The sequence below is a fragment of the Neltuma alba genome, unplaced genomic scaffold, assembly GCF_004799145.2.
Source record: "Neltuma alba isolate B1F8T4 unplaced genomic scaffold, ASM479914v2 tig00011241_pilon, whole genome shotgun sequence".
NCBI lineage: Eukaryota > Viridiplantae > Streptophyta > Magnoliopsida > Fabales > Fabaceae > Neltuma > Neltuma alba.
Window position 1 is genome coordinate 326,276 of NW_021635959.1, and position 19,083 is coordinate 345,358.

The following is a 19,083-nucleotide window of genomic DNA, read 5'->3' on the forward strand; positions in this document are numbered from 1 at the left end:
CTAAATTAGTTTAAAAAAACGATATATATAAATATTTTAAGGTAATTTAATATTTTTCTTATTTTTTTAAATTAATCAATTGGGCAGGAGGCACTGTGTGTGCGTGTGCATTTTTTTATTTTGTATTTTTCCCCGTTGCTCGGTGCGTCTCTCCTACGTGCGTATCTAATCATGGAGCTCCCTTGCGCCACAACTTCCCGTCTACGGACAGGAGAGGACTGCATGATTTGGCGACGTTCGAGGATTGGATTATCGGGAGCCATTGGATCTAGGGCATGGCCCAGAAAAACAAATCTGGATCAATCCCTTTTGCATGGCAGGTCGACGTTTGATTTCCAGACAAGTTAAGTGGCTGTTTGGCATCACTTATAAACAGCTTATAAGCAGCTTATTTTTATTATAAGTCCGATTGGAAAATTTTGAGTATTTGGTTGGGCTTTTTTGCAATCGGGCTTCTGTATAAAAAGCTGTAATAAGCTATAAGCTAAAATTAACAGCTTATGGCTTATAGCTTATGACTTATGACTTTTGAAATATGGAGAGAGAAAAAGTTAAGAAATTTATTACCTTATTTGGTTCTTATTATAAGCCTCAAATAACTAATTTGTAGATAATAAAAAATCAGTTAAAATTAGTTGAAAGTAATAAATAAGTTATAAGTATACTTTTATTTTTAAATATGCTTCTAAAAATATACTTTTATTTTTTCACGTTTCACTTTATATGTAAAATGTTTTTTATGACTTCTTCATATTAAATTATTTTAATTTCATTATATTACGTGAAATCATTTTTTAATCATGTTTTGTTATTTATTAAAACTCATATCTATTTTGGTCATTTTACAACCAAACTTACTTTTACTCAATCATAATCCAAACAACCTTTTACCAATCTCACTTTTACAAGCTAACTTTCCTGAACTTCAATCCAAACACAATTCAGCTTATCCAATTTAACTTTTATCCAATTTCACTTTTCCATAAGCTACTTTTTTAATAAGCTGCTTTTTCAATCGCTGATCCAAACGGACCCTAAGTTCGCAGGTTGAACCTCATCACTAATTTTATGGTTGCTGGCTTTGAAACTTCACTAACTGATTAGCTTTTAAAACCCCGAAGTTATTTAACTCGTGACTGCGTGAGTTAAAAATTATGGTGAGTTGAGCAGGCCATGTTTAATTAATCCAACATAATTTTTTTTAAAAAAAAATAACCTCATTTTTTTTAATTTCTCAAATGAATTATTTGAAGGTTGGCAGAAAAAAATGAATTATTTGAAGAAAGGTTTAGAAAACACTACATGTCCTTAATATAAAAATAGTTAAAAATTTAATTTAATTCTAAATATAAGGTCTTAATTCACTTTGTTTTTAATATTTATGTATTTTGTTACCAAATAAGCCTGTGGTGATTACATATGTTAAGAAATAATATTTCAATACACATAATTCATGAGAATATTTTAGGAAAAAATAATATCTATTTATTATAAATAATTAGATTGACAAATTTTTTAAATATTTATAAATGAGTTATCTAACTCATAAATCAGAAGTAATATTATAGTACCCAGACTATATTTCTTGAAATTGACACGTCCTCCTATTTTGTATCAATACATCCTCCTATTTTATTATTAGCTAATCCTCTCAAAATATAAATTAAATTAATTCATGTAGTGTGGGTCTATCTCTACGCACATATGCTAAAAAACAATAAGATGCAGATTAACGATAGGAAGAAAGCTAAGGTCCCTGCCTCACGGGGCGAACCCCTTGACGCGTCCCGCCTTGACCCTGGTGCTCTGTTTAATTTTCCTGATACGTTGAAAGGCCTCGAACCTGAAATCAATCAATCAAATTAAATTGCATGAGAGATATATGTTATCACTAAATTTAACCACAAATATAAATTTTATTATCTAGATTTCTATTATATTTGACTTTCTTTTAGTCTACAACACAAAAGCCTTGACTTCTTCATTATATATATGTGCATTAATATAATTAATAAAAATTTAGAGAAAACTCACAGTCATAGTCAGCCCATCCAATACGTTGACCAGCCAGATCATAAACAATTATTCTATCTTTTAATACTATATCTGCCAGGAAAAACAAAAAAAAAAAAAATTGCCACATGAGTACATATATATATATATCCTAAAAGATAATTAATTTCATGTACCATCTGGCGAAAGGAAAAAAAAAAAGTAATTCCATGAAGTATTGCTATACATAATTAAATAAACTAATTAAAAACAGTACTTGCAATCAGAGTTGGAATTAAAATTTGCAAATTAAATATACCTCCTAAAATAGTGAACGCTTGAGAACCTTCCATTTTCTGAATGCCAATACACCACCCCTTTTCGCCGTCAGTCTATATATAACACGTATTTCACCCATCTCAGTAGGAGACCAATACATAAAGGATCACCTCTATACGCTTAACTTTTCGAAAAATGATATGTACATATAATAAAAATAACGAAGCTTGAATTTAATATATACTTACTAAAGTTATGTGAAGTACAAGGTAGTCCTTGGGTTTAAGAACCATAGATGCGCCGCCCGCAAAGTTCAAACTTACGTTAGGGAAAACTTCAGAGATGCTAAACAACACCAAATCATCAAACATACAAAAAGAGACAAATCGAGAGAGAGTCAAGCTCAATTCATCTGTAATACTATCTAAGGTATTTAATATAAGCTCTAGTTTATAGTCCAATCCTAATATATATAAGATCTTAGTTTCTAGTTTAAATTGATCTACAAACTAGAACTTATATTCATGATCGAAAATAGTATATATTAATTTCAGAAAGCAATCAATTGAAAACATGGATGCATAGCCCAGAAAACCTCTTCTTAGCCCAGAAACATTGGGAATATCCATCTGCAACGTAAGTGCCTGTAAGCGATTCTACTGGAGTAGCAGCCGAAATCTGCACATCAAAAGAACATATCAACTTCTTTTTTTTCAAATCAATGAAGAGTTACGTTAAAAAGAGCCTTCAAAATGTATGTGTATGAATTTGATACGCATCGATCATTCAGTTCCAGTAAAAACGATATGAAATACGCACCGCGTTGAGGAAGGAGTCGTAAACCACATCAGGAAGGTACGCCATAGTTGTTCCAGAATCAACAACGGTGCCTTGGTTCTCTAATGCTTGTAAAACCGATGAATCAATCTCTAAGTTTTGGCCTTTCACCTCGATGCCCTTGAGGTCTAAATTGTAATGCGTCCTGAAATATATGGGTGTATACACCCACACCGACACACCCAGATCTTTAAAACAACAATAATAATACTGGGTCGTGTATATAACAAGTTGTTGATGAAGATCAAAGTATTATACCTGGAAGGAACGAGAGGAGTAAAAACAATATGGGGGTCCACAATCTCACCAAGAACCAAGGTGCCTCCGCCCTGATCATCTCCTCGGAGGCAGTGAGAGAATACTTTTGGCACCAACCTTTTTGACGAGAGCTGTGATATAACTGAAGTGTCCCCTCGCCCAAATCCTATTATCCCATCCACTCCTCTACTGTTATTCGTCGCCAAGTTTCCCGTCAACTCCGTGCTACATCTGCTCTACATACATAACACAGACAAGGTAACAGTACAGTATATTAATAATTAATGTATGTTTGAAAGAGTAAAAATTACAATGGAGGGTTATTAATTATTATTATGATCATATATACCCGAAGATGACAGGTGAAGATCCGTTGGAAACTGGGGTGGCAAAATGAATGAGATCAGTAACATAGTAACCAGCAGAGGCACTATCATCGGCGTACTGGAATGTGTAAGTGCAGCGATTATTTTTGGAACACATGGCTTCTGGGGACTGATATTCGCTGTTACATATGGAGTCTGTACAAGTTACTGGTGTGTGTGTGGATGATTTCCCAGGATCGAAAGAACTGAGCTCGATCTGTACGCACGTATAACAATTAATGATCTTGATCATGAACATAGAACTATATATTAGTCTACAGCCATCAGAAAACAAAGAAAGAGGAATTCAATTACTTACTTGAAGTTCGGTTTTGTTGGGGCAGCCAGAACAGGAGCTGCAGGTGACCCAGAGAGGGTCGCTGCCTGTGTCTACTTGCAAATGAAAATCTCTTGGGGGAGAACCCAATTGCACCTTTGTATAATAAATCCTGCCGATAAAACATATAATTTATTATGATCGAATTTGGTCCTTTATGTTCTTCGCAAATGAAGTCAATCAATGCATGAAACGTTAAAGGATGAGATAAATACGAACAAACCTCAGATCCCGGGTCAGAAAAGAAATTTAAGAAAAAAAATTTACCCGGCTCCGTAAGGATCATATGTGCCCTCAAGAGTGAAACCAGTATCATTGGAAGATTGAATCAACCTGCGATGTCTAGCACTGTCCCTAGCTTTGAGTTCACTCAATTTCATTTTATTATTCAGCGGAATTGCCCTTTCAAGAGATAGGGTCATCGGAAATAATTCACATGTCACCGTCCTCGTCGTCCGACATAAAAATAATGCAATAATGGCCGCCGTGAGAATCCCTCCCGGAAGAGTCGCCGCCATTTCTATTGGAGGAGTTATATAGATAATCCTCCTTGCTAATTAGCTATTCATATAAAAAATCAGATCTGGAATGATATATATATATATATATATATATATATATATATATGAGAATGTGACCAGAACGTACTCATCATGGCAAAGACTGAGCTTTTGTCTCGCCTTTTTCGTTCTAGTTCCAGATGTCAGATACAGGAGATGCCACATGCATCCTTGGTCTACGTAGAATTTCTATTTTTATGGTAGCATATCCTTTTTTTTTTTTTTTCATTCTTCTCGTTTTCAAAATACAATACAGATTCAAAAATAGTTTTTTTGGCTAAAAAAACAGTTTTTTGAATTTTGTCAAATGTAAATAACTTCTTTTTACGAATAAATTCTAAAAGTAAAAAAAGTTCATATCTACTAAGTTAAAACTTAAAAAGCTTAATAATTAAATTTATTTTTTATGCAAATATAACTTAAAAAGCTTAATAATTAAATTTATTTTTTATGCAAATATAATTAAATTTATTTATTGAGCAAGGTGAGCATTTGCAGCTGGTTTTCCGTTTTTGACACATTTTCACATGCTATGAAGCTTTCTTTCTTTTCTTTTAACTTGACAAACATATTTTCCATGAACTTCGGTTTGTACTTTGTACATTCATATTCAGGGCCTGTTTTATTTTTTTTATTCATATTAATATTCTGGAAAAATATTTCTTAAAATAAACTTATGTTTGGTATCATATGATGAAGAGGAAAAAAAAAGAACATTTCTTTTTTGGTCAAACCTTGTGGCTCTGTTGAACCAAAAAAAAATGTGTTGACATATGATTAGCTTATTTGTTACTATCTCCGGTCCTAATTATAAGAGCTAATTGATTAATTTGAAAAAATTAAAAAAATAAGTTAAATTAATTATATATAATAAATAAATATTGTTTTCTTAAAATATCTTTACTAATCAAATGTGTTGGCTAAAACTATTATTATTAAAAAGATTATTTAAAAAAAATACATAAATATTAGAGACAAAATCAAATGAGGTCTTATATATATTTAGGACGGGAGGCAGTATTACTTTTTTTTTAATTATGTTGCTGTGAGAACTTCAATCCTTTACTTCTATTCATATTTATTCTAATTTTATCATAAATAGTCATCTATTTATTAATACAGAGAAGAAGTTTTTTTTTTTGGCGAAAGAAGATTTTTTCCATATTTTCTTGAAAATAAATTTAACACAGGCAAACGCAAGTACATGTTTAGAACTGCTCATCATGAGGGGGAAGGTTTTTGTGCCCCAGAACAAGGGAATTTAAAAGGAGGGGCTTCCTGCATAGCTTCACTTCTTGTCACTGTATCTCACATTCTTTTCTTTTTTTGTTTGGGGGGAACAACTCACACATTCTTTATTTTCCCGGCAAGAATCGCTCAAGAACCCTAATCTCACTCAACGGTTTATAGTTCCCGCTAGCGCCAATATTGACTTGTCATCGAAACCCTCCTGTTTAGATAGCTGCTACAGTGCATAGTGGCTTTTGCGTTCTTTGATGGCGGAGGATCGGAACGGTGATGGCAATGAGGTAAGTGATTATACTTCGGAGGACGAAGGGACCGAGGACTACAGACGAGGAGGTTATCACGCCGTTCGAATTGGTGACACTTTCAAAAATGGGTGCTACGTGGTGCAAAGCAAACTCGGCTGGGGTCATTTTTCTACTGTCTGGCTCGCTTGGGATACCCAGAGATCGGTACGTGGACCTCATCAACTTTCTGAAAAAAGTTATTGGAAAAATAAATGATATTGAACCTAAGCCAATTCTTGCTTTCTAGGCCTGTGCGAAATGTGGCCATCTGGGTGGTAAAGTTTAATGTTTGGGGCAAAATATTTTTCCAAGCTTAATGTGCTTTTTAGTCCATTCTCCCTTTTCCATGGATAGAACCTGTCTTGGTTGAACCTCTTGGCGTCGTTGTTCATATAAGATTTAGAATGGAATTTATGTTGTTTTTATATAGGATATCATTTGGTGTCTCGATCTCATGTTAGGAGATAGGCCCTATGTACTTGTGATAATATTGTTTTCAGAACCTAAATAACGCAAGTTCACGATGTAAATTTATTTTGTAGTCCTCTAAACTTTGGAGAATTTCTTTTGTAGCGTTATGTAGCCCTAAAAATTCAAAAGAGTGCCCAGCGCTACACCGAAGCTGCAATGGATGAAATAAAGATTCTCAAACAGATTGCTGAAGGGGATTTGGATGACAAGAAAAGTGTCGTCAAGCTTTTGGATCACTTCAAGCATTCAGGACCTAATGGCCAGCATGTGTGTATGGTTTTTGAATTCTTGGGCGACAATCTGCTGACCCTTATAAAGTATAGTGATTACCGGGGGATTCCTATCTCATTGGTTAAAGAAATTTGTTTCCATATTCTGGTGGGATTGGATTACTTGCATCGTGAGCTATCTGTAATACACACAGATTTGAAGCCAGAGAATGTCTTGCTTCTGTCAATGATAGATCCATCCAAAGATCCTAGAAAATCAGGTGTTCCGCTTATCCTTCCAAATACCAAGGATAAGGCCATTTCCAAACATGGGGCCGCAAAAGACAGTAATAGTTCAAAAGGGGATTTGACCAGGAACCAGAAAAAGAAATTGCGGAAAAAGGCTAAAAAGGCTGCTCAAAGTTGTGTTGAGAAGGAGAGTCCCAAGGAAGGTGAAGAGGATTCTAAACCACCTGAAGTAAAAGATTGTGGTGATGATGGGGAACTGATTGTGGAATCTTTTGAAGATAAATCTAGTAGTCTTGTAACCAAAGATGAATCAATTGAACTTGTTGAAACCAAGGACATCCCAAAAGGTATTCATGGTCAACTGAGAGTTAGTCGTTCCATGAAAAAAAAGTTGCTTGCTGCTGTTGATCTTAAATGCAAGCTGGTTGATTTTGGAAATGCCTGTTGGACTTATAAGCAATTCACGAATGATATTCAGACAAGGCAGTATAGGTGTCCTGAGGTTATTCTTGGGTGCAAATATTCAACTCCGGCTGATTTATGGTCTTTTGCTTGCATTTGCTTTGAGCTTTCCACAGGTGATGTTCTTTTTGATCCCCACAGTGGTGACAACTATTCAAGGGATGAGGTAATTCTTCCATTCAAATTGCATTTTTCCTTTTCCTTTTTTCTTTTTCCCAGAACTGGTTTCCTATTGAGCTTTTCTGTTTAAGTATAGAATGCAAGTTCCTCTGTTCCGTTCACTTTGTGTTTGCCTGGCTGCCAATTTGCTGTACGCTTCTGTTTCTTGTCATGCTCTTATGGTTGCATAATGACAGTTCCAGGGAAGTTTGCTTCTGTTGCTTTCTTGCTTGCATCATTTTTCTCAACTATGAGCATAGTTGGTAGACTAATTCTTAACTGCGTTTTTTAGTATTTAAGAAAAGAAGCAAAAACCCATCTTTTGATAACATCTTTCTTTCTTGGGACGTAGGAAGATTGTTTGAAATATAGATTCATTGATTCAAACAGAGATTTGAAAATTGTCTCGCTTAGTACTGTAGAATTGTTGATTGGATGATGAAAAATGTATTTTGGACAGGGCCAATGGTAGAAATAGAAGATATGCCCAATAATTGGTAGAAAATAGAAAATCCCTTACTCAGTCTTTGTAGTATTACTTGTATGTGAAAAATAAAATTGAGTAGGTCTTCCTCTTAAAATGCCTCATACTGTTGAACTTTTAATGTAGGTCTTTTTATTTGATATCTGTGGTGTATGGAGACTAGTTGAGTAAAGAGTGGTTTCTATTCTGACTACAGATTTAACTACTCTGTACTCAACATTCTCTTATGAAAGTTGAAATAAAGCCTTTTCCTCGAAGTCAATACCCATATGCTAACAGATTGCCAGAACACAACTTAAACGTCCCTTCAAAGAAATTTGCTTGTTTCAATGACATTTTGAAATTATAAATCAGCTATACAAAGAACCAAGAGTGGTATTTCTCTGTCTAAAGTTTCCCCACTTTTCATTCATGGGTGAAAGCTTATAGAGTGGTAGGTGAAATGATCACTTGAACTATAATGCTCAGACACCACCTTTCATAAATAACTTCATATATTCTTAAACTTGTTGTCCTTGCTTCATACCTGCTAAAAATGCACAAATCTATACCAGTGGTAAAGCTGAACTTTTTACTACGGTTTGATAACAATTTCTTCTGTTTGGATCAATAATTTAAAATGTCGTCGGTGATTGAAATTCAACCTCAGTGAATGGTCTTTTGATGATACTGTACTTCTTACTTTTCAGGATCATTTGGCATTGATGATGGAACTTCTTGGAATGATGCCTCGCAAGGTAGGAATGCTTTTTCTTGCTGAAAAATATCAAAGTTATTTTATTAGTTTGTGTGACCATCATGTGTTCAAGAAACAACGTGGTAGTTTACAGCAAATAATTCTTCATTATTGTCAACACTTTAGTTATTCTAATTTGCAAAACTGAAGTAATATTTCCTTTAGATTGCTCTAGGCGGTCGCTATTCTCTCGAGTTTTTTAATAGACATGGTGATTTAAGGCACATCCGCCGGTTGCGTTTCTGGCCTCTTAGTAAGGTGCTGATGGAGAAGTATGATTTTGGTGAGCAAGATGCAAATGACATGGCTGACTTCCTTGTTCCGATGCTTGATTTTACCCCCGAAAAGAGGCCAACAGCTGCTCAGTGCCTTAATCATCCATGGATCTCTGCAGGTCCTCGGACTCTTGAACCCTCAGTGACTACTGTCCAGTCTGATGCCACAGACAAGGTAGTGCCTGAAAAGATGGAGGAAAAGGCTGAGTTGGGGGCAGTTGAAGCTGGTGTGCGGAATATAACTATTGATGGATCTCCAAAGGCACTCAAAGATTCATAGGCTACATGGTTAGCAGAATAGATGCGAAGTAGCGCATGTCATAACAACTCCTGTGGCGCACTATGTTATGGGATTGAGATTCTCTAAATTTCCGAAAGAAGTTTACTGTTTGGAGTCAAATATAATGGGCTTAATTCCCGCTTATTTCTAACGCGAGTCACATCAATGATCTTTTTCAGAGGAACTTGGATGATCTCAATCCTCGAATGTGGGAGTTATATTTGACTTCACATTTACATAGAATGGACTACGTGAAGAAGGTTTTGATTTTGGTAGCCCGTCATAGGGTGAGGACAACACGACCGCTGCTACGGACTTGTTAGGGGATTGCAGGTTGTCTAACTCGGCCATCACCACATTCAATAGATCTGGCACAGTACGTTTTACAATTTGTTTCTGGAGGTTGAGATGGGAATGCCTCTCCAGATTATTGAGATTTTTTTTTTCTTTTACGAATGCTGTGTTTTAAGGCTTTGAGTTGTACTTGAATGCATTTTTCAAATGTGAAAACCCTGTGAATTTTTGGTATTCTTCTATCTTTAATATAAGATCTATTTAATTAATTTGATTAGATTAAGAAAATTAGGTAAATTAGTTAATTGTAAGAAATATAACATGTTTTTTCTAAAATATCATAATCATCCTCCTTAATATCTTTTTTCCCTCTTCTACTTGATTATAATTGATAAAATATTTATAGGGATAATTTAGAAAAAATTAATAAATATGATAAATAAGTTTTATATTTAGAGTCAAAATCAACTCAATAATTAAGTCTTATATTAAAAACTAGAAGAGTATATTGAAAGGTGGCAACCTATTATCCAACTCAAGCTAATCAGTCATACCACTTTCATTGAGCAGAAATTACGCTAAAAGTATGAGGCTGATACTGATAAAAGTTAGTAAATAAACTGTGTTCACACACACACAGGCCGTTTAATCCAAATAAACTGTGTTCACACACACGTAGAGGCCGTTTAATTCCATAAAATTAAAAAGAAAGTACTTCCTCCAAATAGCTAAGCTGTTCAGTTTAAGAAAAGTATCAAAATTAATTAAAAGCAATAAATAAGTAGAAAATAAATTTTTTATTTTAGATATGTCCTTGTATATAAGTGGGTAGATAAGGTTGAAGAATGGGAAAAATATAACAAAGAGAGTATATTAATTAAAATAAAATAGGTAAAATTTTATTTAATGTTTAGACAAATTTATTGTGAATCTTATAAATAGAAACGAATTAATTTGAAAATTTAGATATCATAAATTACGGAGGAAACATGAGAACGTAAAGTATCATTAAGGACTAGACGCAGAGACTCCATGGACTCTGAGATGGTGCTCCATGTCAGAACGCAGTACACTGTTTTTAGGGCAAAGGCGTATGATGCATAATCTTCACAATAATTTTCTTCTTTATGACTGATTTTATTCAATTCATTCATTGATCACGAATGTTACAGCCATAGTCAGCTCCACGAATAAATAAGCATTGGCTAATACAGACGCTTAAAAATACAACCCAGGGATACGAGTCACGTGAATCCCGTCACATGATCTCATGACCATTTTGAATAACCCTTGTGTACAATGACCGCATATGTCGAGCGCTGAATTATTCTGTTTTTTGGATGATGCCTGCCAAATGAATTCGATTCCCTTCAGATATCGAAGAGTTAATACTGTCTGGAACTACGTGCAATGCAGGGAGCCCATAGTTTAGTTGCTTAGATATCTTGGAACTTGGGTCAAGACAATACTTGGATAATATATCATTAGAGAATTTCCACAGCTCTCCATCAAATACTAAATAAATAATATGAGAAAGAAAATAATTTCTTTTTTTAGAAGTATTGCAAGGAAATAAGATAAAAACAAATAGACATTGGTACCCGAGTTTGAAGTTTCTTCCGGTCAAAGTATTTTCCTTGCCTTGAGATAGTAATACATAAGGAAAAAACCAATAACCGCGCCAACTATAATCCCACCTGTTGTCAGCCAAAAGGCAAACTGCAACAAACCCAAAAATGTGGCAATTTAACGAAGTTTTATATTGAACAATGTCCAAGAAGAACGAAAACAAGACATGCAGGTAATAAGACAGCAAACCATATCTCACCACATGTTCTTCAAGATATGACTTAAGGTTCATGCCAAATATACCTGAAATCAAGAAAGTTTATCATAGTATCAGGCAAGGTGCATAATACCTTCCCAGCTATAAATCAGTTCTATGCACTTGACTTTTATATTCATATCTTATTGACAGATATGAAATTTGCATGACATTGAAGTGAAAGCTCGAGTAATCGAGATGGCTCCAAGCTTTTCCCTAGTAACAAATTCCGTTCAAAACCGTATTGAGTAATGAGTAGCTTCCATGTTCACAAGACATTAAATGTAAGGCATATTTCACATGATTTGAAGGTTGAATCAGAAATTAGTAACATGAGAAGTCCCCTTTCTCACTCGTTGTCAGCAGTTTTATGATTACTACAAACAAGATTTGCATATAATGCTTGGCAGGCTTGGCTTCTTTCAGCAAAAAGGAGCCTCTTGAAAACGAAAACAAAGAGATGCAAAAAATAACATTTAGAAAAGTCCGAAAATTGGATGTGACACTTCAACGAATCTCTACTTTTCTACATCTTAGCAGTCGCAGAGAACAACTTAAGTTTCACCAGTAACTCTCGCGCTCTGTTAAAGCTAAGCTTGCCTTAGCTTCAGCTTCTGACATCTAGAAGTCCTTTACGGTTCACCACATCAAAATAACTACGTTGCATTAAGATTATGACAGTAGCAGCTTATTATTGCATGTAACTTGGTTGTCAAACAAGGCACTAAGTTCATATATTTCAGACATAGCTGCTGATAAAAGAAATGATAAAATAACTATACCGGCAACCAGGGCACCGACTGCCACACAGAATGTCCCAACCTGAAGAAGCAGCTCTACTCTGCTAACCTCAAGCCTCCGTGAGCTGATAAAAGAAGATAATTTATTAAAAATAACCGGATTATAAACAAAGTCTCTTGATATTTTTTCAAGCAGCTAAACTAAACTATGGCATCTCCTGTATGCATGAGCTCTTAGGAGAACTTGTGTTCCATCATTTTACGAAGTTGGCAGACAAGATTTTGTGCATTCTTTCTTGGATTACTTCTAAATAATGAATTTTAAAATCTATATTGATGTCCGGGCTAGTTTGCAACCCTTGTATATGAATACTACCTCCGGTCCTAATTATAAGACCCAGTTGACTTATTTGAGGAGATTAATAAAGTATGTTAAGTTAGTTATTTGTAATAAATAAGTGTTGTTATTCCTAAAATATCCTTGCTAATTAAGTGTATTAGCTAGAACTATCATTATTAGAAGGACTATCTTGGAAAAAAATGCATAAATATGAGAGAAAAAATGAATTGGGGTCTTATAATTAGAACCAAACAAAAGTCAACGGGGTCTTATATTAAGGATCGGAGGTAGTATATCATATCATGTTTTGACTTAAATAATAACGCCAATTTTTAAGCTTACTCCAGATGTACAGGGTTAACTTTAGAGCCCATTCTATTGCATCCAAAGTTAGTCAACCAGATCAAAGGGTGTGTTTGGGTGACACCCCAAACCATGGTTTGGGGACCCAAACCATGGTTTGGGGTGTCAATCACCCAAACACCCCCTCTAAAAACCAAAACCATGGTTTTGACTCCAAAACCATGGTTTTGACTCCAAAACCATGGTTTTGGAAAAAGCAAAATTTTTTTGCTTTTGGAGAAAAAAGGAAGAGTGTGAGAGCCTATATGATATGTATCTTGTTATTTTTTTTATAAACATATTTTTTGATAAACATATTTAATCTTATATTTTATAAATATATATACACATTAATTATTTATTAATTATATTATCTTATATATTATTAATTATGTTGGTAAAAAATATATTATTAACAATTTTATTCCTTCAAATTAAAATATATCATAAAATCTATTTTTTCTGTAATTATCATATTAACTTATGTCTTTTTTTTTAATAATTTGTATATATAAAAAGTGCTTCTGATAACAACTATCCAAACACTCTCACTTCTCAGAATCACTTTTTTACAAAATCTATTTTTCACAGAATCTATTCTCCAGAATCACTTTTCTAAACCACGATTTGGTTTCATCCAAACACACCCAAAAACTGAGGAATACAAGCACAGTCACTAGCATAAGTTCACCTTCAGAAGAACAATAAAGTATCAGTTTGCTATTTCAGATATGAAGCACTTCTCTTTCTGGGGTAAATAATTAAACATCGAATGAACAACTAAGCAATCCTCCAGATGAGGGAAGATGGTTCTGGCAGGTTGACTTTGTTCGCTTTTAGCTATTAAGATCAATTTTCAAAATTGTCTCTCAATAACCCGATGATACAGCAAGCGTATCTCACAGGAACAATCCCCCGGGGAGGGGGGGGGTGCGCTCTGCTACCACAGCCCCCCCAACCAAAAAAAAAAAAAAACACATGCGCGCACACTCAAAGATTCAAACCTCAAATTGACAGCTATAGAATCTTCCATTTCCCTCGCAGAATCAAGAAGCCTTTCAGCTTGACCATGACAAGATTCACATCTGCAATGTAACAAGGTAAATAAGTCAACTTTGAGATAAAAATCGTTGTTTAATATATGAATCTCCTGTAATTACTGGTAGTACATAGAATATTAAAATTAAAATATCAACAAAAACAAATGATTTTTTGTTTTAATATGTTTCCCGGCATGAAATAATGGACCAATATCAGTATTAATCCTCAGAATTGGACCAAAAATAAGGGGGGAAAACTCAAGCCCACACAATCAAAATAAGTAGTTCTCTCTAAGAATAACCTTTGAAGATAATTTTCCAGAAGCATCTCAATTTCTTCCTCTTCTTCTGCAGATAATGAGGAAAAAGAAGCAAATGAGACTATGTGACAGGTCATTTGAGAGTCAGGATCTGTATTGGAAGACTTCAAATAGCTTACCCTCAGCAATCTGCTTTTCTAAGGGCACTGAGCACTCCACAACATCACTTCCTCTCTTAAGAGTGCAATTTCTTCCCATAATACATATACGGCGTATTTCATGAGGGTCTTCCAGAAGATCAAGCAGCATTTGTCTGAGAGCTCCTGCTCTGGAACCTAACTCAACCTACCAATTTGACAGAGAAGCAAATATATAACTATATGGCATTTCCAGTACCACCAAATATTGCAAATTTATTGGAAGAGAACTTCCAACATACCAAAGTTTGTTTACTAATACGTAGTTGCTCCAATATGTCACCAGTTAATCGATTAGGCAAGACCTCAAGAAGAGCTTGAACCTGGAGCGAAAAGGAAGTAGGAGGGGGGGGGGAGGCGCACAGAGATAGAAAGAGTTGAAGAAACTGTGAGTCAAATCAGGATATTGAATTAGAGACAAAAAAAATCTTCGCCCAGAATTAAAATGAAAAAGATAAATCAAATAAGTAAATATCTTGATGAGAAAGAGTTCCCCATTCACGCATAGACTATACTTATAGAATCTTATTAAATGACTGGAGATCAACAGAAGATGATGCTTTGAAGACCTAATGAAATGCGAGGACAAAGATAGTCAGAGGAAGATATCGCACTAAAAGTAGTAAAGCTGAGGAATTCCCATGACATTTGGTTCATAGGTAGGTTTACAAACAACTATTTGTCAAAGTCAAGGTAAATCTATTAAGTTAAAAAAGTAACATGCTTGGGACCAGCGCGGGCATACAATGGACCAGCATAAATATATTCAGTCACTCACTATGTTTACATACTCACACGGGGTTCTAAATCCATTAATCTCTGCTCTAACCGCTGTATTCTTGATAGCAACGCTGCTTCAACAACCTGAAAGTTTGACCAAATGACGAAGGGAAAAACAGTTCACAACCATATTTCTACGATGAGAAGTCTAATCGGATGTGTCAACAGATTTTGAAAATGAAAATAAAGCCAAAGGTCTCGCACCAATGTGGCAGGTATAGGCATGCTCATTTAACAATTGACGTTCAAATTGATGAGAGCACCTTCTTTAAGGAATCTTATTTTTCCCCTTAACTAGAGAAGGCATATAACATGACATAAATAGTATGCCTTAAGCTTAAAGACTTGGAGTAACCATCTGAAAATCTAAATTATTAAAGGACCTCTGTGGTTTTTCCTTTCGCCACCCAATCTTATCAAAGGCATGCCTATTGTTTTCATTACTTCCATCAATGTCCTCCTCAGCTATTCTTTCTTCTTATTGGATCGAGTTCATTTTGGCCTTGAGTATTGGCTTTGTCACGATTTAATGTCATTATGCCCAATCCTTTTTTCTTGAAGTTACCATTTTCTTTCGCATAATTTCTTGTTCAGTAACATTTCAATCCAAAGGTTTCAGTCACTAGTAAAAAGCATATTAGTAGTTTTACTGATGACTCTGATGTCATGTCAAAAACTATTTGAACATAAACCAATTTAGCAAAGACCCATGAACAGCTTTAGTAATATCTCTGTTCTTTAACAATCTTTAGTTCGCCACCACTTAATCCATCCTTCGTTGTATTCCTTAACATCTTCAATTATTGCTACCTCTACCAGGGCTTGGGCCACAATTATGAACCCAAAAACAATGTTTATACTTTTTTTTATCATTATGAAATCAACCAAAAAAGGGCCAGCAGTAGATTTCAAGTAATTTCAGCTATCAATTCCGAGGATTCTCCAGTAAAATAAAATCAGTAGTATGTATATCAGTGTTTCTATACAACCGCCTTCAAATGCCCAACTACAGGGAAGCTTGAACATATGTTGGACAGCCACGGGAATGTAAAATGCCATGCTCTTCAGGTTTGTTTCACCCAATTGCTTTCTCAGAAGGACCAAATAAACAAACTACGCTTTATTCCATGGGACTAGGATTGAGATATTTCCCATCCTTCCCAAGTACTTGTCATCTGATATTACTTCTGCTCCCTCTCAACCTCTTCCTCTCCTGCCGCTAAAAGTAAAGCTCTTTCACTTTCACATGCAAGTATAAAACCGCAAATCCAAATAAGATAAAGAAAAGACTACTTGCCAAGTATACCACGCCTCTTCTAACATATTTGACAATGACGGTTGTGCTGACTTGCAAAACTACAATTGTGGCACTTACATTGAGCGGAAGTCCAAAGTAAATATAGCACTAGTGCAATAGAGTTCATCAAACTCAGTTTTGTGTTTCATCAAGTCAAACACGTGATACGTATTTTAGACTAACCTCAAGCTCAAACGGCATAGACGGCCCACCATTGCCGTTCTTTGAGTTCAACCGAGGCAGCAATGACTCAAGAAAAGCCTTCCCACCTTTACTGATTTAACATAAAAAGATGCAGAAAGTTGTGTTTAGTTCATTTGATACATTGTTATAGAATTAAGATAAAGAAGCAGCACGCAACTATACCGATTATAGTCAAAAATAAGTACACGCTCCTGCATTGCAATTGCTCGCAATGAACCCAGATTTAGAAGCAGAGCATACTCACGGACCTGATACATGAAGTAGAATATTGCAAAGATCACAAAACACTATAGATGATCAATAATATACACTAGAGATAGCATAATTGTCTTTGCCAGAAAACAAGGAAGTAATAAACTGTCGAGAACGAAAAAATGTTGCCATTATAAATTGGTAACAAGAAATGTCAGATGACCATAAATCATTTCATTTTTAGGAGCCGTGAAAATTCTGACTGAGTTTTGACTAATAACACTAATGACACCATATCAGGGAACGGCTCAACAAAAGCTTTTCTGTCTGCCTTCGTAATTAAATTAGTGAATATGTAAACATTGCCACTCTCCATCACTTCTGGTTTAGAACGGAATCTTACTTTCCATTTTACTTATTTATTTGCTTGATTGTACTTAGAAACTCTACATTGCATGAGTGCAAACTAAAGTAAGAGAACGAAGCTCAAATGTTCAAATTCCATTTTTACTTTAATGTAATGCAACACATATATGCCAGGACGAAGACAAACCATGCGAATTACCGACTAGTTGTAGACTAAAAACAGGAAGAAGGCTCCGTAAGCATTTTCAAGAAAGTACTATACAACCGCACACATCTTCCATTGGAAAAAAAATTTAAATATAAAATAAATATAGCAATGAGTAACTATAATGAGTATCTAGTTATTAAATAATACCTAATTCATCTTATCATTAGAGCAGTGCTGACTAAATAACGCAATGGAACTTAAAACTCTAATCGATGGAAATTACTCAAGTAAGACACACAACATTTTACCAGGAGATGGTGGAATATTATAAAAGAAATTATACCAGCAACGAAGGCATTGAATTCGTCAAAAACAATGATGGATCCACACTTCGAATGTCTCTTGGACGAAGACCTGATAATTAATAGCATATAAGACAATACAGTATAAATAAGAAGACCAAATTAATTTTAGGAGGTCTACTGAATTCTATAGGCATGGAGAGAGGCAGCAAATTATTGTGGGACAGCGAAAGAGAAGTGGAAAGGACATGAGGTAGGCTGCAAACATCAAAGAGAAATGTTTATGCGACATGCACTACGGAAAGAACCTCAATATAAGCATAACATTGAACATGATAGATAACTAGCTGCATGGGGTCTTTACAAGTCTAGTCATGAAAATTTAGTTACCACTCATCCTTAACAGTTCTCTCCTGTTGATTTTTCTGGTTGATACCGCCCCATTTGACTTTACTTCTACAACCTTAGAAATTTGAATATAACAAAGTAAGAGATAATGAGTAAACAACAATGATACGGGGAAAATGAACGCCACGATTGAAGTGATGGAACGGGGTAACAGAACCAAACCTCATAAACTGGTTCCCGAATTCCCAAGGAGACAGAATCACCAAACGTGGTGGTCGCAGTTCTCTGGGATAGGGAGTCAACCCGCCCATTATTGGCACCAGAAATCTGGCTGCGAGCATCATTCTCCTCGTCTCTGCCCTCAGCATCGGAATCTGAAACAACAGTTTCCGCTTCAGTCCACTGCTTATCCTCCGTGGATTTGCTGAAGCATCCGAGTGTGAGCCTCAAAGTCTTGGCCGTCAACGTGATGTTTCTCCGGCGAACTAGAGTCGAAGTGGGCCATAGCGTTTCACAGGAGTGAGGTCCGGTGAGATCGGAGAAGATATCAAAGTTGGTGCTAGACCGAAAAAGCAGATGGTTAGGCCAAGTTAAAGCCATGTTCTGGTATGGCTTGTGATGTTCATGAATGTATTGTAACAGGAAATTCGAATGGGAAGAAGGGAGCTTGGAGCCTGGGCCCTGGGGGAGTCTCGCTCTGCAGCAATGAAAAATTGTCTATTCTGGATAAAGCATAATAATATTAATTAATTAATTCATGCTGTGCAATTTAAAGCACACGTGTTTGTGAAAAATATGTGTGTGGCTGAAATTTGACTGCTACGTAACTTTGCTCTCAGCCCACTCGAATTAATTATCATTTTACAAAGCTTTCTTTTTTCCCAGTAAGAATGCACCCCGCTCATGTGCGCGCGCTTTCGCGC

General features: G+C 35.3%; 3 protein-coding genes across 5 annotated transcripts; 1 reads left to right on the top strand and 2 right to left on the bottom strand.

Moving 5' to 3' along the window:
- Window positions 1-1,694: 1,694 nt before the first annotated feature.
- Window positions 1,695-4,586, bottom strand: LOC114762748 (aspartic proteinase-like protein 2). Its single transcript, XM_028952313.1, has 10 exons — window positions 4,336-4,586; window positions 4,051-4,180; window positions 3,716-3,948; window positions 3,367-3,597; window positions 3,091-3,253; window positions 2,867-2,949; window positions 2,538-2,616; window positions 2,312-2,384; window positions 2,035-2,106; window positions 1,695-1,843 (listed from the first exon to the last, which is right to left on the bottom strand). Exons 1-10 carry the CDS (start codon window positions 4,584-4,586, stop codon window positions 1,695-1,697), a joined length of 1,464 nt encoding a protein of 487 aa, XP_028808146.1.
- A 1,380-nt stretch (window positions 4,587-5,966) lies between these two features.
- LOC114762717 (SRSF protein kinase 1) lies at window positions 5,967-10,044 on the top strand. 2 transcript variants are annotated; one of them, XM_028952272.1, is made up of 5 exons: window positions 5,967-6,325; window positions 6,734-7,717; window positions 8,884-8,931; window positions 9,096-9,493; window positions 9,665-10,044. In XM_028952272.1, exons 1-4 carry the CDS (start codon window positions 6,125-6,127, stop codon window positions 9,483-9,485), a joined length of 1,623 nt encoding a protein of 540 aa, XP_028808105.1. In that variant the 5' UTR covers window positions 5,967-6,124; the 3' UTR covers window positions 9,486-9,493; window positions 9,665-10,044. The 2 variants fall into 2 exon arrangements, with proteins under 2 accessions (XP_028808105.1, XP_028808103.1); XM_028952270.1 differs by having other exon boundaries at window positions 9,096-10,044.
- Window positions 10,045-10,873: 829 nt separating this feature from the next.
- On the bottom strand, window positions 10,874-18,874 carry LOC114762731 (magnesium transporter MRS2-11, chloroplastic). 2 transcript variants are annotated; one of them, XM_028952289.1, is made up of 14 exons: window positions 18,383-18,874; window positions 18,203-18,275; window positions 17,854-17,924; window positions 16,967-17,052; window positions 16,784-16,874; window positions 15,319-15,387; window positions 14,766-14,846; window positions 14,506-14,671; window positions 14,369-14,414; window positions 14,031-14,111; window positions 12,387-12,469; window positions 11,608-11,651; window positions 11,381-11,498; window positions 10,874-11,126 (listed from the first exon to the last, which is right to left on the bottom strand). In XM_028952289.1, exons 1-13 carry the CDS (start codon window positions 18,758-18,760, stop codon window positions 11,403-11,405), a joined length of 1,365 nt encoding a protein of 454 aa, XP_028808122.1. In that variant the 5' UTR covers window positions 18,761-18,874; the 3' UTR covers window positions 10,874-11,126; window positions 11,381-11,402. The 2 variants fall into 2 exon arrangements, with proteins under 2 accessions (XP_028808122.1, XP_028808123.1); XM_028952290.1 differs by lacking the exon at window positions 10,874-11,126 and adding an exon at window positions 11,163-11,180.
- Window positions 18,875-19,083: the final 209 nt, after the last annotated feature.

Excerpts from the sequence above, each read along its gene's own strand:
- LOC114762748 (XM_028952313.1), bottom strand. The coding sequence starts at position 4,586 with ATGGCGGCGACTCTTCCGGGAGGGATTCTCACGGCGGCCATTATTGCA. Across the intron at positions 3,949-4,050 it reads CCAACAAAACCGAACTTCAA|ATCGAGCTCAGTTCTTTCGA; the intron begins GTAAGTAATTGA and ends ACGTGCGTACAG. Across the intron at positions 3,598-3,715 it reads TCTTCACCTGTCATCTTCGG|ATGTAGCACGGAGTTGACGG; the intron begins GTATATATGATC and ends TATGTAGAGCAG.
- LOC114762717 (XM_028952270.1), top strand. The coding sequence starts at position 6,125 with ATGGCGGAGGATCGGAACGGTGATGGCAATGAGGTAAGTGATTATACT. Across the intron at positions 6,326-6,733 it reads CTTGGGATACCCAGAGATCG|CGTTATGTAGCCCTAAAAAT; the intron begins GTACGTGGACCT and ends TTTCTTTTGTAG. Across the intron at positions 7,718-8,883 it reads ACAACTATTCAAGGGATGAG|GATCATTTGGCATTGATGAT; the intron begins GTAATTCTTCCA and ends CTTACTTTTCAG.
- LOC114762731 (XM_028952289.1), bottom strand. The coding sequence starts at position 18,760 with ATGGCTTTAACTTGGCCTAACCATCTGCTTTTTCGGTCTAGCACCAAC. Across the intron at positions 17,053-17,853 it reads ATTCAATGCCTTCGTTGCTG|GTCCGTGAGTATGCTCTGCT; the intron begins GTATAATTTCTT and ends TTCATGTATCAG. Across the intron at positions 12,470-14,030 it reads TCTATAGCTGTCAATTTGAG|CTCACGGAGGCTTGAGGTTA; the intron begins GTTTGAATCTTT and ends TTCTTTTATCAG.